General features: G+C 39.0%; 1 protein-coding gene across 4 annotated transcripts in view; it reads left to right on the forward strand.

The window, feature by feature from the left end:
• The window catches only part of TEK (TEK receptor tyrosine kinase), a 98,493-nt gene that overhangs the window by 54,753 nt on the left and 21,364 nt on the right, over window positions 1–22,376 (forward strand). For all 4 annotated transcript variants that reach the window (XM_038552567.1, XM_038552568.1, XM_038552569.1 and 1 more), the window contains 8 exons: window positions 819–950; window positions 1,470–1,610; window positions 2,636–2,764; window positions 5,658–5,809; window positions 7,440–7,584; window positions 12,738–12,899; window positions 14,062–14,196; window positions 18,122–18,409. In XM_038552567.1, the coding sequence (XP_038408495.1) occupies window positions 819–950; window positions 1,470–1,610; window positions 2,636–2,764; window positions 5,658–5,809; window positions 7,440–7,584; window positions 12,738–12,899; window positions 14,062–14,196; window positions 18,122–18,409 (1,284 nt within the window). The remainder of the gene's footprint in view (window positions 1–818; window positions 951–1,469; window positions 1,611–2,635; window positions 2,765–5,657; window positions 5,810–7,439; window positions 7,585–12,737; window positions 12,900–14,061; window positions 14,197–18,121; window positions 18,410–22,376) is intronic.

Below are 22,376 nucleotides of genomic sequence, written 5' to 3' on the forward strand. Positions count from 1 at the left end.
CACTTGCATGCTCTCTCTCTCTTTCATTAATTAATTCATTAATTAATGTTTAAAAATCTTAAAGAAAAAAGAAATATCCAGGAAATAAGAAGCTAGAAGCATTTTACCACTCTTATACTTTAGGTTTTGTATATCTTGTTTCAGTTCTTATGTTTTTTACCTGAAAAACAGGTGGATGCTACTAGCTCCTGCTTGCTTTTTTAACTGAATCTTTTCTCTATATTACTGTAGACCAAAGGTTCTCATACTCTGGCATACATCAGAATTATCTGGAGGACTTGGCAAGCACAGATTGCTAGGCCACCTCCAGAGTTCTCATTCAGTAGGTCATGGATGGGGGGTACATTTGGGATTTACAACTCTAGCAGATTCCAAGGTAATGGAGAAGCTATTGGTCAGGGATCAACGTTAGAAAACCATTGTTTTGGCTCTGATCATTCGTGCAGCTCCCAAACACGCCAGGCCTTCCTCCTTTGCCTCACTTTTTCTTGGGACACACTCTATAGCCTATCTTCTTTCCTAATTATATGGTTATACTGATTCTGCTCACACACCACCTCCTCCAAGAAGCCTTCATTTATACCCTCTTCCATACCTAAGACAGGATAAAGTACTCCTTGTCTTTATTTCTATCCTTATTTCCTGTTTCCATTGTCTATTTCTCATATAAGACTGTTAGCTTTTAGAGAACTGAGATTGTATTTTGTTTCTCTTCATTTACTAATGTCCAGTAAAATGACTGACATGTTATAGGGTGCTCACTAAAGGTTTATGGAGTGAATGTGCTCTACTCACCAGAGCCTTGTTTTCCTTAAAAGGATGTGAAGCTCAGAAGTGGGGACCTGAATGTAACCGTGTCTGCACTGTGTGTATGAACAATGGTGTCTGCCATGAAGATACAGGAGAATGCATTTGCCCACCGGGATTTATGGGGAGAACCTGTGAGAAGGGTAAGTCAAGAGCACTAGATGAGTAAACTGTGGATTTCAAAAGCAATCCCTGGGGCACCTGGGTGGAGTGGTTGAGCATGTGTCTTTGGCTCAGGTCATGATCCAGGATTCTGGGATTGAGTCCGCATCAGGCTCCCTGCAGGGAGCCTGCTTTTCCCTCCTGCCTATGTCTCTGCCTCTCTCTGTGTGTCTCTCATGACTAAATAAAGAAAATCTTTAAATAATAATAAAATAAGAAATAATAAAAAGCCATCACTGCTGGAGGTAGAATTTTAACTCTGGAAACCATTTGGGAACAGAAACTACATGGACCATATTAGGCCATGTGGAAACTCCATGTGAACTAGAAAAAGATACCCTTTCCTAAAGGTTCTTTATTGACGATCAATACTGTCTGTTCATGCCATAGCTGAGACTGGATTATTTTCCACATTCACTAGGAGAGACCCTTAAAAGAAGACTCATACATTTCAAGGGGTTGAATATTTGACTCTGAATCATCTTTTTCTCCCCCCAAAGCTTGTGAACTGCACACATTTGGCAGAACTTGTAAAGAAAGGTGTAGTGGACCAGAGGGATGTAAGTCCTATGTGTTCTGTCTCCCAGACCCCTATGGGTGTTCCTGCGCCACAGGTTGGCAGGGTCTGCAGTGCAACGAAGGTATGTATCAATCACACCCCTGAACAGAAAAAGTTCTAGTGGGTTTACCAAGGAGATCCAGCTTGCTGGAAATAATAGAGTAAAAATGCACCTGAACTATTCACTCAACTATCCATTGCTGAATTACAGGGTTTTAAATCAGAGATGTTTTCATCTCAAGTTAATTATGCTTTCATAATTAAGACCTTATAGAAAGTGCTTCTCGTGCACATCATCTGGACCTTATAGAAAGTGCTTCTCATGCACATCATCTGGGGTTCTTATTAAAACACAGATTCTGACTCCATACGTCTGGACTGGCACCTGAGTTTCTGCATTTCCAAGAAGCTCCCACATGGTATTCATGCTGCTGGTTTTCAGACCAACTTTGAGTTGAAAAGCCATAGAGATTTGCTTTTTCAGTGGGCTATAGATATCAGAGCTCTTAGTTCTGATCCAGACAGAATTTGGGATTTGAAAATAGAGGAAGATCTTTTCTTCTGTGGACATTATGTAGGCAGCACTAACTTCACCTACTCAAAGATTCCCTCTGCCCTGTCTAAAACATACCTGCCTGTTTGGTGAGGCTCAGTGGTATAAGTTTTACATCTTTGCAGTATGAGTTTCATGTGTGCTCTTACACAGTAGCTTGCCATGACTGGGCAGTCAAATTTATCAGACCCTCCCTAAGGAATGCTAATGAGGTGGATCGGCCAGAGCTCAAAGGTTTTCAGAATTTACGTCACAAATTCAACTCTCTCCACATCTGGCATCTTGGGAGCTATGATGGGGTCCCAGCAACCTTGTAACGATGTTCTGAGTTAGAGCAGTTCAGTAAAAAATAGAAGCAAGCCACATATGTAATTCAAAACTTTCTAATAGCCACCTTTAAAAAACAGTTAAAAAAAAAAAAGCAGGTGAAATAATTTTTAGGATTCTATTTCACCCAGTAAATAGCTTGGAAAGAAAAATTGAACTAGCCACCCATAGCCTTAGTTTTCTCCCTTCGTCGGTGTTAACAAGGGTTCTGGTGTCTTTGTTTACAGCGTGCCAGCCTGGTTATTACGGGCCAGACTGTAAGCTCAGTTGCAGGTGCAGCCACGGGGAGATGTGTGATCGGTTCCAAGGATGTCTCTGCTCTCCAGAACGCCAAGGGCTCCAGTGTGAGAAAGAAGGTAAAGCAAGGTAACACTGTAGTTGGCGCCATGGTCAGCACGTCTGAACTGAGCTCTGCTGGTTCTGATTCTTCCTCCAGAAGCCCAAATTCCTCAAGCCACTTCTGCTTCCATCCAGAAGTTGGAAGGATATATCCCAAGCCCTAAAGGACAATATTCCAGCTCTTTCTACAGGCCCTCCTACTGGCCTTCATTTCTCCTCCCACTAGGAACACATGTACTCATTTGGTGGCACACTGAGTGATGACTGGCTGGCTGGGGGCTCCTCCTGTCTCTTCTGTGCCCTTCCCTAGGACCCATCTTCTCCCGGGATATGCACACCAGGGAACTACTCTGGAGGCATTTGGACAAAGGATATTTTTGAAAAGAAAGATATAAAAAAGAAGAAGAAAATTAGAAAACATTACCCTCAAAATGAAATTTTAAATAATTCTAGTTCAGAAAAGACCTTAGAGCAAGGAGTCCACAAACTTTGACCCACTGACCAAATCCAGCCCTCTATTTTTTTTAACAGCTTCATTGACATACAATTTTTATACCATGAAATCCATCCCTTTTCAATGTATAGCTGAATGATTTTTAGTATATTTACAGAGTTGTGCAACCATCACCACAATCTAATTTTAGAATGCGTCTGTCATACCAAAAGAAACACTGTCCCTGTTGGCCAGAGCTCCCATTCTCTGCTCCCCTCAGCCCCTGGCAACCACAAGTTTACTTTATCTCTATAGATTTACTTATTCTCTTGACATTTCATAAACTATAAATGGGATCACACGTTTCATGGTCTTTTATGGCTGGCCTCTTTCACTGACCATACTGTTTTTGAGGTTTAACTGTATTGTAGCATTTATCAGTACTTCATCCTTTTTCTTTCCCTACCATCTGTTGTTATAAAGAAAATTTTATTGGCATGTAGCCACACGAATTCGTTGAGAATGCATAATCGGTGGCTGCTCACACACTACAGCAGGGTTGGGTAGCTAGTTAGCAGGAACTTTCAGCCTGCAAAGCTGAAAATATTTACTGTCTAGTCCTTTACAGAAAAAGTCTGCTAATTCCTGCCCTAGAATACACTTTTTAAAATTAAAAGAAGCATATTTTTAGGTATTTTCAAAATTTAAAAATAATGAACTTGTGCTATTTTTTCAATCCTACAAATCAAATGTTACAGAAAGAAATCTACACTCAGGGCAATAAGACTAAGACCCTTAGGGTTTTTTCTCTGTTCTTTTTTAAAATCAGAACAAACATGGGAGGAAAATACCAACAATTGTTTTTCAAAGGCTTTGGCTAAGCTTTAGGTGTTCACTTCTTTCTCCAGTGTTTGGACTTGGCTGCAGGGCAGGAACCTGGGAGGGTCTAGGAAGGGAAGGAAAGGCCTTGGGGCTGCTGGAGGATTGGGTTGAAAATAGCTAACAAGCCAAAGGATTTGAATTTTCAATTTTATGCCTACTTTTCTGTTTTGAGCCTGAAGTTGCAAAAGGTGTGAGAATCTCAGACCCAGATCCAGGCCTTCCACTTTCGGAGAGAAGCCCTCCTCCCCCTTCCCGGATTCTGCTCCACCTCCACCTGCACACCCGGGGTCACCTCTGGAGGACTGCAGGAAATACCCAGTGGCAGTATAGGACAGACTTAACCGCCTTACTAGTGTCAAAGCACTTTTTAAAATTCCTATGCAGGGCAGCCCGGATGGCTCAGTGGTTTAGCGCCGCCTTCAGCCCAGGGCGTGATCTTGGAGACCAAGGAACGAGTCCCACGTCGGGCTCCCGGTGCATGGAGCCTGCTTCTCCCTCTGCTTGTGTCTCTGCCTCTCTCTCTCTCTGTCTCTCATGAATAAATAAGTACATAAATAAGTAAAAATAACTATGCGAATAACTTCTTAGGATGAAAAATCTGGTAGATTCTAATCATAATCCCTTCAAGTCTACAGATAGGTCAAGGAATTACTCTTGTAGTTCTTAGACCTCTTTTTTTCCGGCTCCATAACTTACTGCATTCTAGGTCAGAGACAAAGGACATCAATAGAAAATATGAATGTTGGGTTTACTGTGTCCCTGCCTCCTCCACCTCCTCTCCCTGGCCCCCAGAACCAACGGCTTGCTGCTCTTGCGGGGGCACTTCTACTATCCACATTCTTCACTACCGTGTCTCCTGTTTAGTCACAAAGGGTCTGAGGTTCTCTGGAGCCCTACAATTCAGAATTAAATTGTTAAATTTCAGGATTATTCATTCTCTACAGTGTAGGTATGAGGCAAGGAGTCCTGATACCCTTTTTGCCACCAGAGACATTTTCTTTATTGGCAGTATTGGCAGCGACACTTTTCATTTGGCTGTTGCCTAGAAACCAGTTTGGGGGTGTAATTCTAGTCCACTTCACTTCTTGCATATAAATGTGAATGGCTTCATCGCCTGCTACTTGCAGATTTCCAATCAGTGGGGATCAAAATGGAGGATCATGTTGGTCAGCAATATTGTGGGTTTGTTTTCTGAGTCAAAGAAGACCTCGTTTTTATTTTTGTTTTTTTGCTTTTGTTTTTGTTAACATTCTCTTAAAAAGTAAAAGCTGTTGAAAGGTAAGGCCAGGGAAGATGTGGCCATGATAAACATCTTAACATAGAGACCGTCTGTCTCAGATCCACTGAGGGGAGCACAGCATTATGGCAGAGTGTGGACTCTGGATTCATATAGCTCTGAGCTTGATTCTGGACTCTGAGCCTCAATCTTCTCATCTGTAAAATGGAGACTGCAATAGCATCCCCCCGCAAGTTTATTAAAACAATATAATATTTGCAAAGTTCTTAACTGGGATGTGACTTGTCAAATGGTAGCTGCTTTTATTACTGTTGCTGTGTCAAAGATTCGATTTCACAGTGCTGTTTTCCTCATGCAGGCATGCCAAGGATGATCCCAAAGATAGAGGATTTGCCGGATCACATAGAAGTAAACAGTGGTAAATTTAACCCCATCTGCAAAGCTTCTGGCTGGCCACTACCTGCCAATGAAGAAATGACTCTCGTAAAGCCGGATGGGACAGTGCTCCATGTAAGAGTTATTTCTAATCTGACTTCCGAGACTACTAGATGCTTTCTGTTGTAGTAATCACCTCTCTCAAGGCTACATTCCACCCTGGGCTTGCATCCTCTGAACCTGGTATGTTGTTAGCTTGGACAAAATGCCATGTCCCTGGGGAGGTAGAACAGATTCACTGCAGCCTGCCCATTGCTATAGTGCAAGGTTAGAAAGAGATGACCACAGTGGAATTGATGAAGATGAGTCCCGAGGATGGGACTCGTCCTGCAGAACTTTCTGTGTGTTTTGAGAGGTATATGTCAGCCTGTGCAGGTTCTACTCCTCACAATATCCCCATGTTCTAACTTCTCATATCAGGAAGAATGAGGTGGTCTTGTGGCCACCAAAGGGTGTGGCAAGATGTGGCCACATGAATCAGCAGGAGATTCATGTGTTACCTACCATGTGCTACAGGAAATGGAACTTTGATGACTGGTCTACTTCTATTGTGCTCTTTGGAGCAAAAATTAGCAGAGTATGAAAGACAGGAGTTCAGTATAATTTATTTGACTCTAGATAGATCTACTCCCACATTTCCCATTCAGAGATAATCCATAGAATCCCTTGGATCTGAATACATTCCTAGGGCCCCCTACCTCTAGACTCTGCCCTGTTGCCTTGTTGCTCAGCACTGGTTAGAGTGCTGTCATAGCAATTCTTTTTTGCTGGAGAGGACTAAGCAACTTTTCCAATATGTTTCCCTTCTTTCTTCCAATAATCTCAATGCACCAAATTTCTCTGTCACAAGTGATCTTCAGGAAGTTGCTGTATTTTCCTATCTAAAAATTTTGAAATGCTTATCTGTTTTGTTTTTTTTTTTCTCTCAAAGATGACTGAAAATCAACTTGACAAGAGGGTAGATGTGAGTGGCCTTGTGGGGGCAGGATATGTAGACTGTGCCATTACTGGTTTCTACACATCAGATGTTCCTGATTCCACTCAACTCATTAGGTAGTGAAGCCAACTGACAGCTTCTTAAAATCTTGTTGGCCTTTTCCTGGGTTAATGGAAGTAACAGCTACTATCTAGTAGTGTAGAGGGTCAACCATGCTATATACAACATGCTGCATAATATTACCTGTCCCTTTTCTATACAAGTGGAAATTGGTCAGGTGAAGTTGAATAAGGAATTGGTCAAAAGTGACAGAGTAGGGATGTGAATTGAAGTCTGTGTGTCTTCAGAGCCCTGATTTTACCCGCAGTTTTGTGGGTTTCAGTAGTGCAGTTATAGTGTAGATAGTTCCCAGTTATTTCGGGGAGCTATTTTGTCGTCTCACCCAGCCATCTCTGTATTCAACCAGGAAGGAACAAATGTTACCAGAGCAATTTAAAGGAATTAAGTTCCTAGCCTGTAAGTGTTTACCCCACACTCCCAAACACACAAACACAACAGCAGGATCTGAGAGGGCATCAATCCAATATAAACTTACAGGGCTACTACAATAGCTTTGGAAATAAGCCAATGATTATACTAGCATTGCATTTGGCTTCTTAATCTTTCCTTAGAAAACTTCTTATCAAACAATGAGATGGGGTCAGTGTTATGGGCCTTTCGTGTGTTTATGCCTCCCTAGAAGCTTTTATTTGTATTTGACCCTTCCAGCCAAAAGACTTCAATCTTACGAGTCATCTGTCAGTGGCCACATTCACCATCCACCGGATCCTCCCCCCTGACTCAGGAGTCTGGGTCTGCAGTGTGAACACAGTAGCTGGGATGGTGGAAAAACCTTTCAACATTTCTGTTAAAGGTAAGCTCCATTTTCTAGAGGAAGAGCTTGCATCCTCAGTACATTGTGTTTATGTATCTTTGGGTGCTGCTCCAAGATAGAGATGTTACCTGAATACTAAAATGCTTTGGAAAATTTCCAGGATACCACACCTTGAAAATTTTTTATATGCATGAAAATGGAAAGGGGGGATTAAGTATATGACCTTTGGAGTTACACAGCCCTGGATTTGATTTTTGTCCCTAATAGCTAGAAAACTTGTATATAGCCCTGAGCAAATGAATTTAACCTCTCTGAGTCTTTCTTGATTTGAAAATAAAGCTTAGTTTATCTACCTCTCCGGATTATTGTGAAGATTTGTTGAATATGCAAAACACCTGGAATTGTGTCTGGCACAACATATCTAGTAGTGTTTATTTTACATGAAAAGTTTGACTTCATCATTGTTGTGAGTTCCTATTCATTATTGTGCAGGATAATTTGGAAAATACTTTGAGAATTACTCACTTATTATGAAGTCCAGGCTATGCTGTATAATGAACACAAATAGTTTTTTCACATATTCAGCATTGATTATTCTTCCTGCAGTGAATTAATATTTCAAAATTCACATTAATTAAGTAGATAGGTATGCATTTGTGGTTGAGGGGAAGAAGCAACATGGAGGTAAATCCAAGTTAGCTTGGCTGGTATACATAAATACTGCAAGGAATTTTAAGCTTGGAAGTTTCTTATGAACCCATTTAGACAAAAACAGCTAACAGCTCTCTGATATATTTTGATGAAAGGCACTGGGCTAAGTACATCATATAAGTCATCTTATTTAATTTTTATAAGAACTCTGTTCAACAGATATTGTTATCACCACTTTACCAGAAAGAAAAGAAGATTCAGAGGGTTTAGTGAACTTGTATAAAGTAGCATATCTGTTAAGGAGTAAATCTTAGTTTTGAACCTGGGTCTCCTGAATCCAAATAATGCATCATCATTTCTAGACCATTTTGTTTTCTGAGTCTCCTCTGTTAAAGATTAGGAAGCAAGATAACCAATGTTGATTTGTATTTTACCCATTTTGTTACTTGATTAGGAATCTTTGGGCTGTCTGAGAGGTAATGTCCATAAATGAAATAAATGTAAGTGCCCAGAAGATAATCTTTTTAGAAGACCAATAACAACATTAGCTTAAATATAGCCTTGTAGATTTGGATTCTCTACCCTGAACATCCACATAAACTGCCACAGAATTGTTAATATTCTTTTAGATTACTGGAAAAGGCCTTGATCTGTTTTATTCAGTAGAACATTCACATGACCAAATTATTTCTTATATCTTACATGTTCTTGAAAGGGAGGAAATGATATGCAGACAAGACAAATTACCTTATTTTTAAGCTTCTTGGAATGTTTGCTAGACATGGAAAATAAATAAGTCAAAAATAAACCATGTTGCTAAGATTCAGAAGAGTCAGTTCTAATTTTTATTTTTTAGTAGAAGACACAGCACACAACATCAACGCATAGAAGCGCATAGAAGCATCTGTAGTATTGCTATTGATGTCATATTTATAATGACTTAGCTCTACATGATGGTTAGCTCTTAATGATTTAGCTCTTCATGTCATATTTACTAATATCTATAAAATGAAAATAGTTGTATTTACTGATATTTATAAAATGATAATTAGGTAAATTAATCAGTGTCTTTAATCATAATATTTTTTTAAAGATGTGAGGATTTCTTTTTAAGATTTTATTTATTTTATTCATGAGAGTCACAGAGAGAGAGAGAAGCAGAAAAATAGTCAGAGGGAGAAGTAGGCTCCATGCAGGGAGCTGATGTGGGACTCGATCCCGGGTCTCCAGGATCACACGCCCTGGGCCAAAGGCAGACACTTAACCACAGAACCACCCAGGTGTCCCAGATGTAAGGATTTTACTACCAGAATACAATTTGGTACAATCAATTTGGAAAACTGAAAATATATGCATAAGTTAAGCATACATATACCTATGACCTGGCAATTCTCCTTGAGATATAAGCTCAAAAGAAATGAGTATATGTTCAAAAAAGACATCTTCAGTGTACAGAGCAATTTAATTCATAATATCCCAAACTGAAATTAACCCAAATCTTCATCTACATTATAAAGGATAAATAATTTGTAGTGTAGTCATTCCTAATGGGTTGCTCAGGCTGCTATACAAAGTTCCACAGATGAGGTGGCTTAACCACAGCAATTTATTTTCTCAAGTTCTGGAGGCTAGGTAAATGATCAAGGTGTCAGCAGAGTTAACTTCTCCTGAGGCCTCACTTCTTGGTTCATGAATGGCTGTCTTTTCCCTGTATTTTCACATGGTCTTCCTCTGTATGTATGTGTCCGAATGTATTCTTCTTATAAGGGACAACAGTTGTATTGGATTAGGAACAACCTTAATGACCTCATCTTGACTTCATTACCTCTTTAAAGACCCTGTCTCCAAATAGAGTTAGCTTCCAAGGTACTGGGGGTCAAAACTTCCACATAAGAATTTGGGGGGAAACACAGTTCAGCTCATAACATCATACCGTGGAATATTAAACAGAAATAAAAAAGAATTAATTCCTGCAACAATATGGATATCATGGACACAATAAAGAGCAAACAAAAATACATGCTTTGTGATTCCATTTGTCTAAAGTTAAAAACAAGGCAAAACTAACTGAAAGTGACAAAAGCCAGGATAATAGTTCCCTATTGACGGGAAAGGGTCACAAGAGTGTCTTCTGGGGGGCTGGAAATGTTCCCTCTCTCAATCTGGGTGATAGTTACATGAGTGTGTACACAGGTAAAGTCCCTCAAGCTAAATACACTTAAGATTTTTGCACTTTATGGTATGTATATCTCAGTACAAATTATTAAAAGACAAAAAATAAAATGATATATTACTAAGAGGAATCTTTGGAGCAATTTGTTTCACGCTTATAAAAGTATCACAAGATACTAGTATTTTTTTTTTAAGATACTAGTATTTATAGCTACAATAAAATAAGCATTTGCTGTTTTAAGCAAATAGGTGGTGTTATTTGCTCATATAAGGGAAGCATGACTTAACGAATGAATTTATTCACAGAAGTGCACTCTTCTCAGAAACTACTGTAAGTAAAAACACTAGCAGAATCTGAAAGATCCTATATTATATAACATACATATTTGGGTGTATTTTTAAGGATGGGCTGACGGAGCTACAGAACTTACTAGAAATTCAATTGTCAAACATTTATGCAGCACCTGTAAACCATGTATGGTCTTTGCCCTAATGGAGTTTAGGGTCCATTGCAATGTTTTACAATATTTTGATCACTATCACCTTACCAAGGAACCCCTTTAGAAATTTATTCCCAAACTCTCCTCCCATCACCATAAAATGTTAATATAATGAATATACTGCATATCTACTTGTGCACTGTGGCCCTTTGGAAGGCCACAACCATTGTAATATCTGAGGCTTTTTCAATCCTGAGAGAACCCACTTTAACCTACATAGGGGTGCTATTTCACCCTATTGAGAATATATGGTCTTTAAGGTGGGCAGATTATTCTAAATTATATGGTGGACCTACTCTAATCATATGAGTCTGTAAAATTAGAGAATTTTACCTAGCTATAGTCAGAAAGAGATATCACAATGAAAGAAGGATCAAAGATATATGATGCTGTTGACTTTGAAGATGGAGGAAGGGACCACAAGCCAAGGAATGTAGGTGGTTTCTAGAAGTTGGAAAGAACAAGGAAACAGAGTCTCCCTTTGAGCTCCCTTACAGCCCTACTGACACTTTGATCTTAGCCCAGTGAGACCTATGTCTGACTTCTGACCTCCAGAATTGTAAGAATAAATCTGGGTTGCTTTAAGCCAAAGAAGAGAGAAAGAGAAAGAGACCATGCATAGTCTAGAAGAAGACCAATATCAAATGATCACACAAAATCTCTAAGAATAATAAATTCTGAAAATTGCAATGAAGTAACAGAGTGAGTTCTTTGAAGCCCAACTGAGGTTTTGGTATAACCCCTTTGAAGAAGTCCCATCAGAACTGATTGCTGAATGATCCCCTGAGAGGTAACAGGGAATGGTGGGAGGTCTAGGTACATTGCTTACAGGAGAACAGCATTTACAAAAAATCGGAGACAGAAAGAAGACGGGGTGCATTGTTAGTTGGATGAATTGAAAGGTCAGTGGCACTGGATGTATTAGGTGAAGGGAAGAGGAGGCAGGGGCTCAATTGTGCAAGGCCTGGCTGGTCACAAAATGAATTTTGGATTTTATTCTAAACATGACGGGAATCCATGATAAGGACTTGAGCAGGGGAAGTGATCATATTTTAAGACATACTTTGTGGATAGTGGGTTGGAGGGGCAAGAGCAAAGCCAGGAGATCATAGCACAGGCGACTGCATTGAATCTGAACAGAGAACTGTAAGAGTGATACAGGAGACTGGGGGAGTTCTTGGGCCCTGAGACTTCAACCACCAGCTGGTGCCAGGTTCTTGACTTCGTTATGAGAAAGAATTCAAGCAGTTCAGAGTATAGCAGAAATTTTATTGCAAAGCCAAAGTACACACTGAAAGGGGATGGGCAGAGTACAGCAGGTACACTCTGATACAGGATCTAAGTCACCCTGGTTGGACGCAGAGTCATGCTTTTTATGGATAGTCATAAGGAGCAGGTGATAGATTCTTGAAAGGTTCTGGGAATAGGTGGGGACTTCTAAGAAATCTGCATATCATTACTCATTCTGTATGTCAGCTACTATGTGCAGGCGCAGCCTAATTTTTCTCTTACAGATATTTCATAGTCAAGATGTGCAAGGAGTGCTTTAGCACCCCCCAGTGAAGGAGTCATTCTTTGTCATTTGCAGGCTAATCTGTGTGCATGAGCGCCATGGGCTTGAGCAACAACAGGATGCTTATGGCCCTGAGAAACCAGAGAGCTATCACAGGTTTTACTCAGTTGTCACAAACACTCTGTCAGGTATCAGACTGCATTCCCTGTCTTTTGTTTGCAGTTACCCAGTGTTTCACTATTGTACCTGCCTCAAGAGGGTTTTGTTGGAAATGTAAGGTCACTAATCCTCTATCCCCACCAAAGAGCAATAATCCAACTCCAAAGACTAATCTGATTGTTGAAAATTTTGTTTAGTTCTTCCAAAACCCCTGAATGCCCCAAACGTGATTGACACTGGACATAATTTTGCTGTCATCAACATCAGCTCTGAGCCTTACTTTGGGGATGGACCAATCAAATCCAAGAAGCTTCTATACAAACCTGTTAATCATTATGAGGCTTGGCGGCATATTCAAGGTAAGATTTGAACAGGAAAGACTCAACCTAAAGAGGTCGCACCAGGAGAAAAAAAAATCCTCAAATATAGAAATCCTCTCTCCCACTCTCATTTCTCTGCCCAAAGATAATGGCTGTAGCAGAGGATTCCATTTCAGAGTATTAGAGAATTACTTACCAATCCTTAGGTATCACCATGCCTGTGATTTCCTAAAAAGGGCACTCTTCCATACTGTATATAGGTAATTGAGGAAATTACTAAAAGGAGAACAAAAGGAAGTTTTGGCTTAATGTTAACCCAGCTGACCTGGATATGTTGAACTAAGTCATGACACTGTTACTGAGCCCTGCACATTCTATTGTAGACTCATCCAAAATTCAGAATCCCAGTGACGTAAGGCTAATTTGCTAAGTTGCTGTTGACAATATCAATGGGTAGGTCTTATAAAAAGCAGCTTTTTTTTTTCATATAGTGGTAATAATCCATAGTCACTTTCTGCAAGTGGACATCCACAAAGTGTTCTTCTAACAACTCTTAAACACAGTCCATTTTTTTTTCTCTTACCAACTGGGAATTTATCATATGGTAAGATAGTACTTCTGCAATACCTATGGAGAATAGAGGCTAAAACAAAAACTAAGGAGAAAAGATGCATATACTATTTGTCTATGGGATCTATTTTCAATTACTCTAGAACTCTTCATTTATAAATGGCAGGAGTATTATAAATCTGCTCTCTGGTCTTTGTAAACAAACCCTCAAAGAATCTCTTCTGTTGATAGCTTGATTGCAATCACTATGTATTTAAAAACAGTGGCAATTAAATTATTTTATATCATTTTGATTGGATTTTCCCCCCCTTAAATCTAATTGTTATTTCATATAGTTGAAAATTTGTGTGGTTTTACCCTACAGATGAAAAGACAAAAGATAGAGCAGAAGTGATTAAGTGGCTCAAGGAGGCTTACATTAAAATATGCATTGTAACCTGGAAACTTCCTTTAAAAAGTCTCATTTTCCTTCTGTTAGGAATAGTGAGGCCCTGAAGGGGGGATTGCCTATTTTACTTAGACATTGTATTTTTGAAAGCCAAACACTAGTTTACATCACAGTAACAACATTCCATTTTAAACAATGTACAAGAATGCCAACTTAAGTTTCCTGGACTTTCCCTCTTCTCAGTGACAAATGAGATTGTTACACTCAACTACTTGGAACCTCGCACAGAATACGAGCTCTGCGTGCAGCTGGTCCGGCGTGGAGAGGGCGGGGAAGGGCATCCGGGACCGGTGAGACGGTTCACAACTGCTTCTATCGGTCAGTGGAAGCAGACGGCATTTATTCCTGCAGTGGCTGGGAGGGGGGAGGAAGGGGAAAGAGGAAGGAAGACCAGGAAGGGTGGTGGTGGGTGAGTGGGTGGGTGGGGATGCTGGGGGAAGGAGTTTGCTTTTGAATGGGTGGGAAAGTGACAGGAAGGTTGGTAGCTTGGAGCCAAATCCTTCTTTGATTTGGGCTGCACTCCTGGTCTCTGTCCCCAGGGGAGGGTGTCTGCAGCAGTATGGGGACAGAGGAGGAAGCAGATGAGCCTTCAGGAAGGCAGGGCCATCCCTTAGGAGCAGGGATTTACTTAGCAGCAACTGCTTGGCTCCTGAGTTTTACTAAAAGCTTCCTGTTTCCATCATCAGGGCCTATGCCAGACTCTCGCCACATACATACTTCAGAAATCCTGGTTTATTTATTTTTAAAACTAATTTCTAATTTTTCAAAGTTAATTCATGCACAGAGTTAAAACATCAAATACAATGAAAGGACTTTTTTTTTTAAGGCTTTTTATCTAAAGAACAGCAGACCCCTGTTCCACCTTTCCACCTCGCAGTACTGCTTCCTACAGGTTCTCAAACATTAGAATCCATAAGAATTACCTGGAGAACTTATTAAAACAGATTTCTGGGCCCCACCCCCAGAGTTTCTAATTTGGTAGGTTTGAGGTAGGTGTTAGACTCAAGATTTTACAGCTGTAAAAAGTTGACAAGTTGTATTTGATGTTGCTGATCCTGGGTCCCTACGTTCTAAGTAATATATGTAGCAATAGTTCTTTGATTGATCAATTTTAGTATCTATTGCCCTTCTACTGTGTTAATTGAGGGTCCCTTGAATTTGTGAAGTTTCCTTGATACTAACTTAAGCTCCAGCTTTCTGCTACCCAGGTACGTCTCTCTGAAACAAGAAGGAGATCACTTGTAAAGTTTATTTTCTAGTGTTCACTCTATATAATCATTTGTTACTGTCTCCCAGTCAGCTTTATAGTTTGAAGTTCACGTAAATTTAATTCATATTATCTTCAAGGGTAAGAATTATCTTCTCCATTTTATAGATTGACAAGTAGAGTCTCAGAGTGGTTAATAAATTGATCTTTAGGCTTCACATCCTTTTATTTCTTCAATTATTATTTTTTTACCTAGGAGCCCAGAGAGACCATTTCTTTATCCTAGTTGGTCAATTTTTCTTATTTTTAGCCCACTTCCTAAAGGCAGAAGGAACTAGAATGAGATTGCTGTCCTGAAAAGGTGGTGCATCCCTAACAGACACTACCCTCTTTGCTCACCACTTCTCCCTCCTAGTTTTCATCCCACCAGCAGCATCCTTAAAGAACCAAATGGAACTCAGGAACTTCTCTGGTGCTTATAGAAGCAATGCACAAATAAGGGAAGGTTTCCCAGGAACTGACCAGGTAGCAAATAGAAAAAAAACACCAGAAACTGTAAGTTAGAAGATAAAGAGATCAAAAGGGGCTTCTGCTCTGTGGTCATGTTGCTGCTGAGAGGCAAATGGTAGTTAATTCTCTCTCTGGCCAGTTGATGAATCAAAGGGGAAGGTCATAATCTGACTCAGATGGAAAGTATTTAGAGAACAGATCATAAAACACTTCACAGACCCACACTGCACTGTCTTCAGCACTCAGAATATGTTCCAGCCAGGATGTATTTAGAAATGTCTTGGAATATTTCAAAGTAGTTCTCAGGGGTAGGTGGGGAGGGAATTCTTGAAGGTTCTTCTTTTCCCATCATTTGAATTTTGCTGATGTTTGTTTTTTAATTCATCCGGCAGTTGTACTATTTATAAGTTTGTTGATTTAATGCAGAGGCCAGGAGGCTCGGAGGGGAGGCAAGAGAGAGAGATCACACTCTGAACACATGGCAGAGAGAGGGCAGGTAGGGAGAAGTGGAGAGGAAGTCATGTTCCTGAAGGAAAGGAAAAAGCGAAATGACCATTTATCGAGTTACTCCTCTGTATCAAGCATAGGCTCCGGGGGTTTACATATATGCCCCAAAACATCAGCCCTCCCTTCCGCTTTGTTGTTAGAAGCTTGCCTGGCCCTTCTGGGTGGCTTCTTTTGGGACTTAAACTTCAGAGATGAGCAAAAGGAGCTGACACCCCCTCTTTCAACTTGTAAAGGATATAAAGAGTAATAACTATTTAGAGTAATAAATGTATTAATATTAAGTAGTTAAAATAATGATTTATTTTCAAAGGCTACAGAGAATAATTATTGCTTTAGCATAATGCCAAGCAAGTTGTGAGACTTCCATAGTGTAACAGCAGGCAGGAGTCCCTGTCCCAGTGTATGGAAACAGACCCTTCCTCTTACCTCTAACCCAAAGGAGAGAGAGCAGTTTCTCACCCTTTTCTCCTTTTCCTCTCTCTCCTGCTCTCCCCCTCCCCCTCTTCCTTCAATCACTGCCCTCATTAGATATCTGTGTCCTTAGGACAAAATGTCTCTTTTGTCCTAATATCTCCCCTGCCATGAATTTTAATACCACAGATATATATATATATATATTACATAAGCTATTGTAATATCAAAAATGTTGTTATATCCCAGGAACCAATTTTTGCCCCCTTAGGGGGCAATAATGTCCCCACTCAGAATGTGTAAATTAGAGGATCCCCCTTCTATGTTTTGAAAATACTTAGTATCTGGAATTTAAAAGTCAATTTACTATTATTATAACTGAAAATACACAGAGTCCTTCTCTGTGCATAGACACAAGATAAGACAGGAAGGGAGGGAGGAAGGGAGGGAGGAAGGAAGGAAGGAGGGAGAGCAGGTTATGTAAGAGACCCTGACTCCTTCTAAGCATTTTCACATCCATTATCCCATTTGCTCCTCCTGAGTCTGAAAGATAACTATTTCCATTTTGTGTAACATGTGAACTTGGAGAGCTCATGAATTTTCCCAAGGCCACAAAGCTAGGCATTCTCCTATCTCTTTCATGTCAAACCCATATTGTTTCCATTCAGGTACCTGTCTGGTAGCCCAGGTTCTTGGCCAGGGCAGCATGTGATCATAGCTAATACCTTGATGTGATGAGAGCAGGGCTTGGCCAAGTCATGTTACAATGTTTGAAATTCTTGCTACAGGGAAGTAACCCTGAAATTGCCTTAAAAGATATTACTCAAAATCGTAATAGAAATATGGAATAGTACCCACCCCCATCCCACAACCTTGGAAAATCCATGTTTTAATTTTTATCAGTTTCCTCTCTATTCTTCACCAATTGTAGCCATGACTTTTACCATGTTGCAATCACAGCTTTTTTTTCCTCACATATTAGAAATATTTTTATTGGCCTCCCATACTATTCTCAGTGATCTATTTTAATCCATTGGATGATTATATCATAATTTATTAAAGTGTTTTCCTATTTTGAGCATTTAGGATTCTTCTGATTGTTTGATATTATAAATAATGTCATAATACATGTCTTCATGCACTTAGGTTTTTCTCTTCCTTTGGATTATTTCTTCAGGATAAATCTCTGATATGGTCAGATTATGGGACCAAAACAGACAGTCATTTCTACAGCTCTTGAGAAATATTCCCCAGTTGTTCTCTAAAGGGATTCCTGTAGTGTAATTACTCAAACTACAAGATTAGAATTGTTATAAAGATTGGCACTTTTAATAGAAAAAAAGTACTAGACTGCTAGCTTGTGTTTCTTTGATGGTTTGTGAAGTTGTGTATTAGTCTAGATGCTAAGGTTATTCTGTAAAGTTGCCTTTTGGGGATGTTTGTGCTCCATCATATGCAAAAAATAATGATCTAAGGGTGCCTGGCAGTACAGTCAGTAGAGTATGTGACTCTTGATCTTGGGGTTTTAAGTTCAAACCCCACTTTGGGAATAAAGCTTACTTAAAAATAAAATCTTAAAAAAATCATGATCCTTCTGGTTTCTTCCAGGTCTTCCTCCTCCAAGAGGTCTCATCCTCCTACCAAAAAGTCAGACCACTCTAAATTTGACCTGGCAGCCAATATTTCCAAGCTCAGAAGATGACTTTTATGTTGAAGTGGAGAGAAGGTCTGTGCAAATGAATAGTGACCAGCAGAATATCAAAGTGCCAGGCAACTTGACTTCAGTACTACTTAACAATTTACAACCCAGGGAACAGTACATAGTCCGAGCCAGAGTCAACACCAAGGCCCAGGGGGAATGGAGTGAAGATCTCATTGCTTGGACCCTTAGTGACAGTAAGTAACTAATATGGCACCAACCTTGACTGAATGACATTTGGCTGCTGCCACTTGGACTTAGCTACCACCAAGTCAAGACTGTTTGCTAGAAATCATGAAAGGCAGTTAATTGTGAATGGAGGCTAATTGGTGCCCCACCCCAATGCAGCAAATCATATAAATAACTGGTAATATGTAAGGAACCTTCATATATTTGGGTTTGCAATAATTCAGGCAGGAGTGTGCTAAGATTTCCATTTCCTTGGTATGGAGTTATTAATTAAGTAAATTAATAGCATGGATAAGGTTTCCTAGGATTTGTTTAATTTGTTATAGGATAATTTTCAGGATTTTCCTGTTTCTTCATACACATAGATGCTGGTTAATTAGATAGGTCTTTTCCTAATCTTAAAAGTCAAATGACTGCTTGAAAAATCTTCATAGTAGATAATTCTTGGAGTTATAAAATATATTTGAGAGTAATAAAACCTTTTTTTTTCCTTCAAAATATTCTGTAGCTCAGGATTTTTTTTTATTTCAGATCAGTCATTTGAAATTAGTTGGAAGTTCTTGGGTTTCTTGGTAGTATTGAAAATTTTTCATTATTAAGCAAAGAGTTCTTTTTTGATTCACTGCATTAGAACTGTGTCTGTGCATTTTGGAGTCCTTGGAAAGATTAAATATTTCTTAGCCACATCAACCACCACTTACGTTAGGATCATGGGGTTCCTTGCCAACACCCTATGTCTGAGGCTCTCTTTGGCAGCTGCATCTCCATTTGCTCAATCCCAGATATAGAAACTGGCTCCGTGTTCTTCCAGCCACTCTCTTGTATCAGTGACATGTGGAAGTTTCAACAGCTTTGTCAGTGTTCAGGGATTGTTCATCATTTTTTAAGAGTTCTGTGAAATTAAAAAATTACAGAATAGTGCAGAGAAAAATACAACAAACACATTCCTACCACCCAGAATTAACTACTGTTAATATTTGTCATATTTGTTTTCAGCTTTTTTGTTGATTTGTGGAAGTAATGGCACAATACAGAGAGATCACAAGGCCCTTGAACCATCATCCCTACTCCCGTTCTATGGCCTGTTCCCCAGAGACAACTCAATTATGAGTTTGCTGTGTATCTTTCCATTCAAGGTTGAATCAGCACAATGTGTTAGATTCATCCGTAAGTGTGCATATGCATACATACCATTCTTCATCTCGTTTTGTGGAATAAATGCTATGATTTCCATCTTACCCATGTTCATTGTTTAGATCTGACTTATATTTTTTTAAACTTCTGCATAATATTTTTATCCATTCCTTTTGAGGTTGACATTTAAGTTCTTTCCATCCTTCCTACCTTCCTTCCTGTATCACTTCCTTCCTTTTTTTTTTTAACTTATCCCAAACAAAAATGCAATGACCATCCTTATACAGGTCTTCAGGTGTATAGATGTGACAGCTTTTCTAGGGGATATGTCCCTACATCCATTTCTGTATATATATCCTTTCCCTATATCTATACCCCTTGATGGTGAAGACCTTTGTATCATAATATCAAAGGTAAAAGATGATACCTCACTGTTAATTTCAATTTTAATTTTCTTGGTAACTAGCAGTGTTGAGCATCTTTTCTTAGGCATTTGGATTTCCTCTTTTTTGATGCATTTGTTGATACACTTTGCCCAGTTTCTATTGGTTGTCTTTTCTTGTAAAAAGTTGTTTAGGGGCACCTGGCTGGCTCAGTAGTTGAAGCATATGATTCATGATCTTGATTTGTGGGTTTGACCCGTGTATTGGGTGTAGAGATTACTTTAAAAAAAATCTTAAGAAAAAAAGTTGTTTCTATAATCTGGATACTAATTTTGTTACACACATTGCAAATATTATTCACCTAATCTCTTTATTTTCACCTTGTCTGTGGTGTCTTCTACCTACAGATATTTTACATTTTGATATAATCAGTCCTTTCAATATTTGCCTTTATGGTTTGTACTTTTTGTGTTTTGGCATTATTCCTTACCCCAAGATCATAAACATATTCTCTATATTTTTTCTAATAGTTCTAGCCTTTCATTTTGCATATTTAGGTCTTTAAAACATAGGAATGTTATTTTGGTGTAAGTATTTTAATCTTTTTAATTTTAATATTATTTATTCACATATTACAAGCTAATGGTCACAATGCCATACTTTGAATAGTTCCCCTGGTGACTTGTGATGCTTTCTGCATCATATGCCCATTTCTTATATTGGTTTTGCATTTATTTCTGGTACTCTTTTCTCTTCCATTGATCTTTAATTTTTTTAAAGATTTTATTTATTTGAGAGAGAGAGAGAGAGTGTGTGTGTGTGTGTGTGTGTGTGTGCATACTCACAAGAGTGGAGGGGAGGGCAGAGAATCTCAAGCAGATGCCCTGCTCAGGGTAGAGCCCAATAGGGGGCCTGATCTCATGACCCTGAGATCATGACCTGAGCTGAATTCAACAGCCAGACACTTAACCAACTGAGCCACCCAGGTGTCCCTGATCTTTGTCTACTTTTGATCTGTATATTCCTACCATTTCCAACCTGTTTAACTTACCATAGATTTATGCAGTGTATTGGTAACTGTAGACTGAATCGCTATTTTTTTCAAAGTTGTCTTAGCTATCCGTTGATTATTCTATGTAAAGTTTACCCTCATTAGAATTATAAATGATCAAAATCATGACAATCAGTATCATAGTTATAGGATTAAATGAAAACTAGCTAGTAGTCACTGAAGGTGGACTTAGCTTGGGCAGTTGTATGGAATCAGATGAGGATGAGAGGCATTATGCTGGTGGTAGTGGTAGAGAAGTTGATTGGCATGGTAGCAGCTGGTCCCTCTAGGATCAGGAGATTGGGGCAAGGAGAATATGGATGAGAATATTTTAGTTTTCACTGAAAGATTTGTTAATATGCTATGTTGCCATTGGCTGAGCATGCATATAGGTTATTCAGAAGTAAAAACTAATGCTTCTAGTTATAAAGCTTATGTTGGTGCCCAGCCTAGCAGTTCCATCTGTTCAAGTATAAGGAGCAGAATGAATCAGATTTGGTACATGGCCCCAAACATGTGTAAAAATAATATATGTGTGTAATTTTTTTTGTATATGTATACACAGAGTATCTCATTTGACACTTAACTATGACTTTATAAAGAAATTAGAATAGGAATCACCATCACATTTAACAGATGAGGAGCCTACAACAAAGAAGGGTAAGTGACTTGACCAAAGTTATACAGCCATTATGTCATGGGGTTAGAAATCAAATTCACATTTCAGGTTTAATTAAGTTTTTTTTTTTTTTTTTAATTTTTTATTTTTTTTATGATAGTCACAGAACATTTCAGGTTTATGTTTTGTTTGTTTTTGCCAAACCATACTGTCTATTTGTCTCTTTGGACAGGCACTGGACTGTTTTCAAGGCAAGATTGATTCCTGGAGGAATTCCTTTTGCAGTCCTATCCCACCTCTAAATTGCTTATATTCTGATTTGCTTTTCTTAAACTGTTTTAAAATCTACTTTAGAATCTACCTGGGGAAACTGCCAAAATGCTGATTACTGGGTTCAGATGTCAATGCATCTAAATCACAGATCCACTGAGCTAGCCCAAAGGTTGATGTCTTTCAGGCATAATGTGGATAAATTCGTAGATGTAAATTTATGTTCTTTAGTTGGTGTCAAGATTAGCAGGTGTCTGCAAGGCACTGCTTCTTTTTGTGACAGGCTTAGAATACCACTGGTTTATAAAGTTGAATTTTTTTTTGAAGCACAACTATATACACATTAAACATGTGTTCATAGTAATCTGAAAATGTTAAGAATCCAAATACTCTGTTATCTCCTTATGGGAGATGTAAAATATACAGCATCTTGTTACTGGAAGCAAAGAAAATTAAAGCATACTCTTGATTAATTTATTGTGATTTTGGATCATTTACCACCTGCTGGACATTGAGAA

Source organism: Canis lupus, chromosome 11, assembly GCF_011100685.1.
Source record: "Canis lupus familiaris isolate Mischka breed German Shepherd chromosome 11, alternate assembly UU_Cfam_GSD_1.0, whole genome shotgun sequence".
Lineage (NCBI taxonomy): Eukaryota > Metazoa > Chordata > Mammalia > Carnivora > Canidae > Canis > Canis lupus.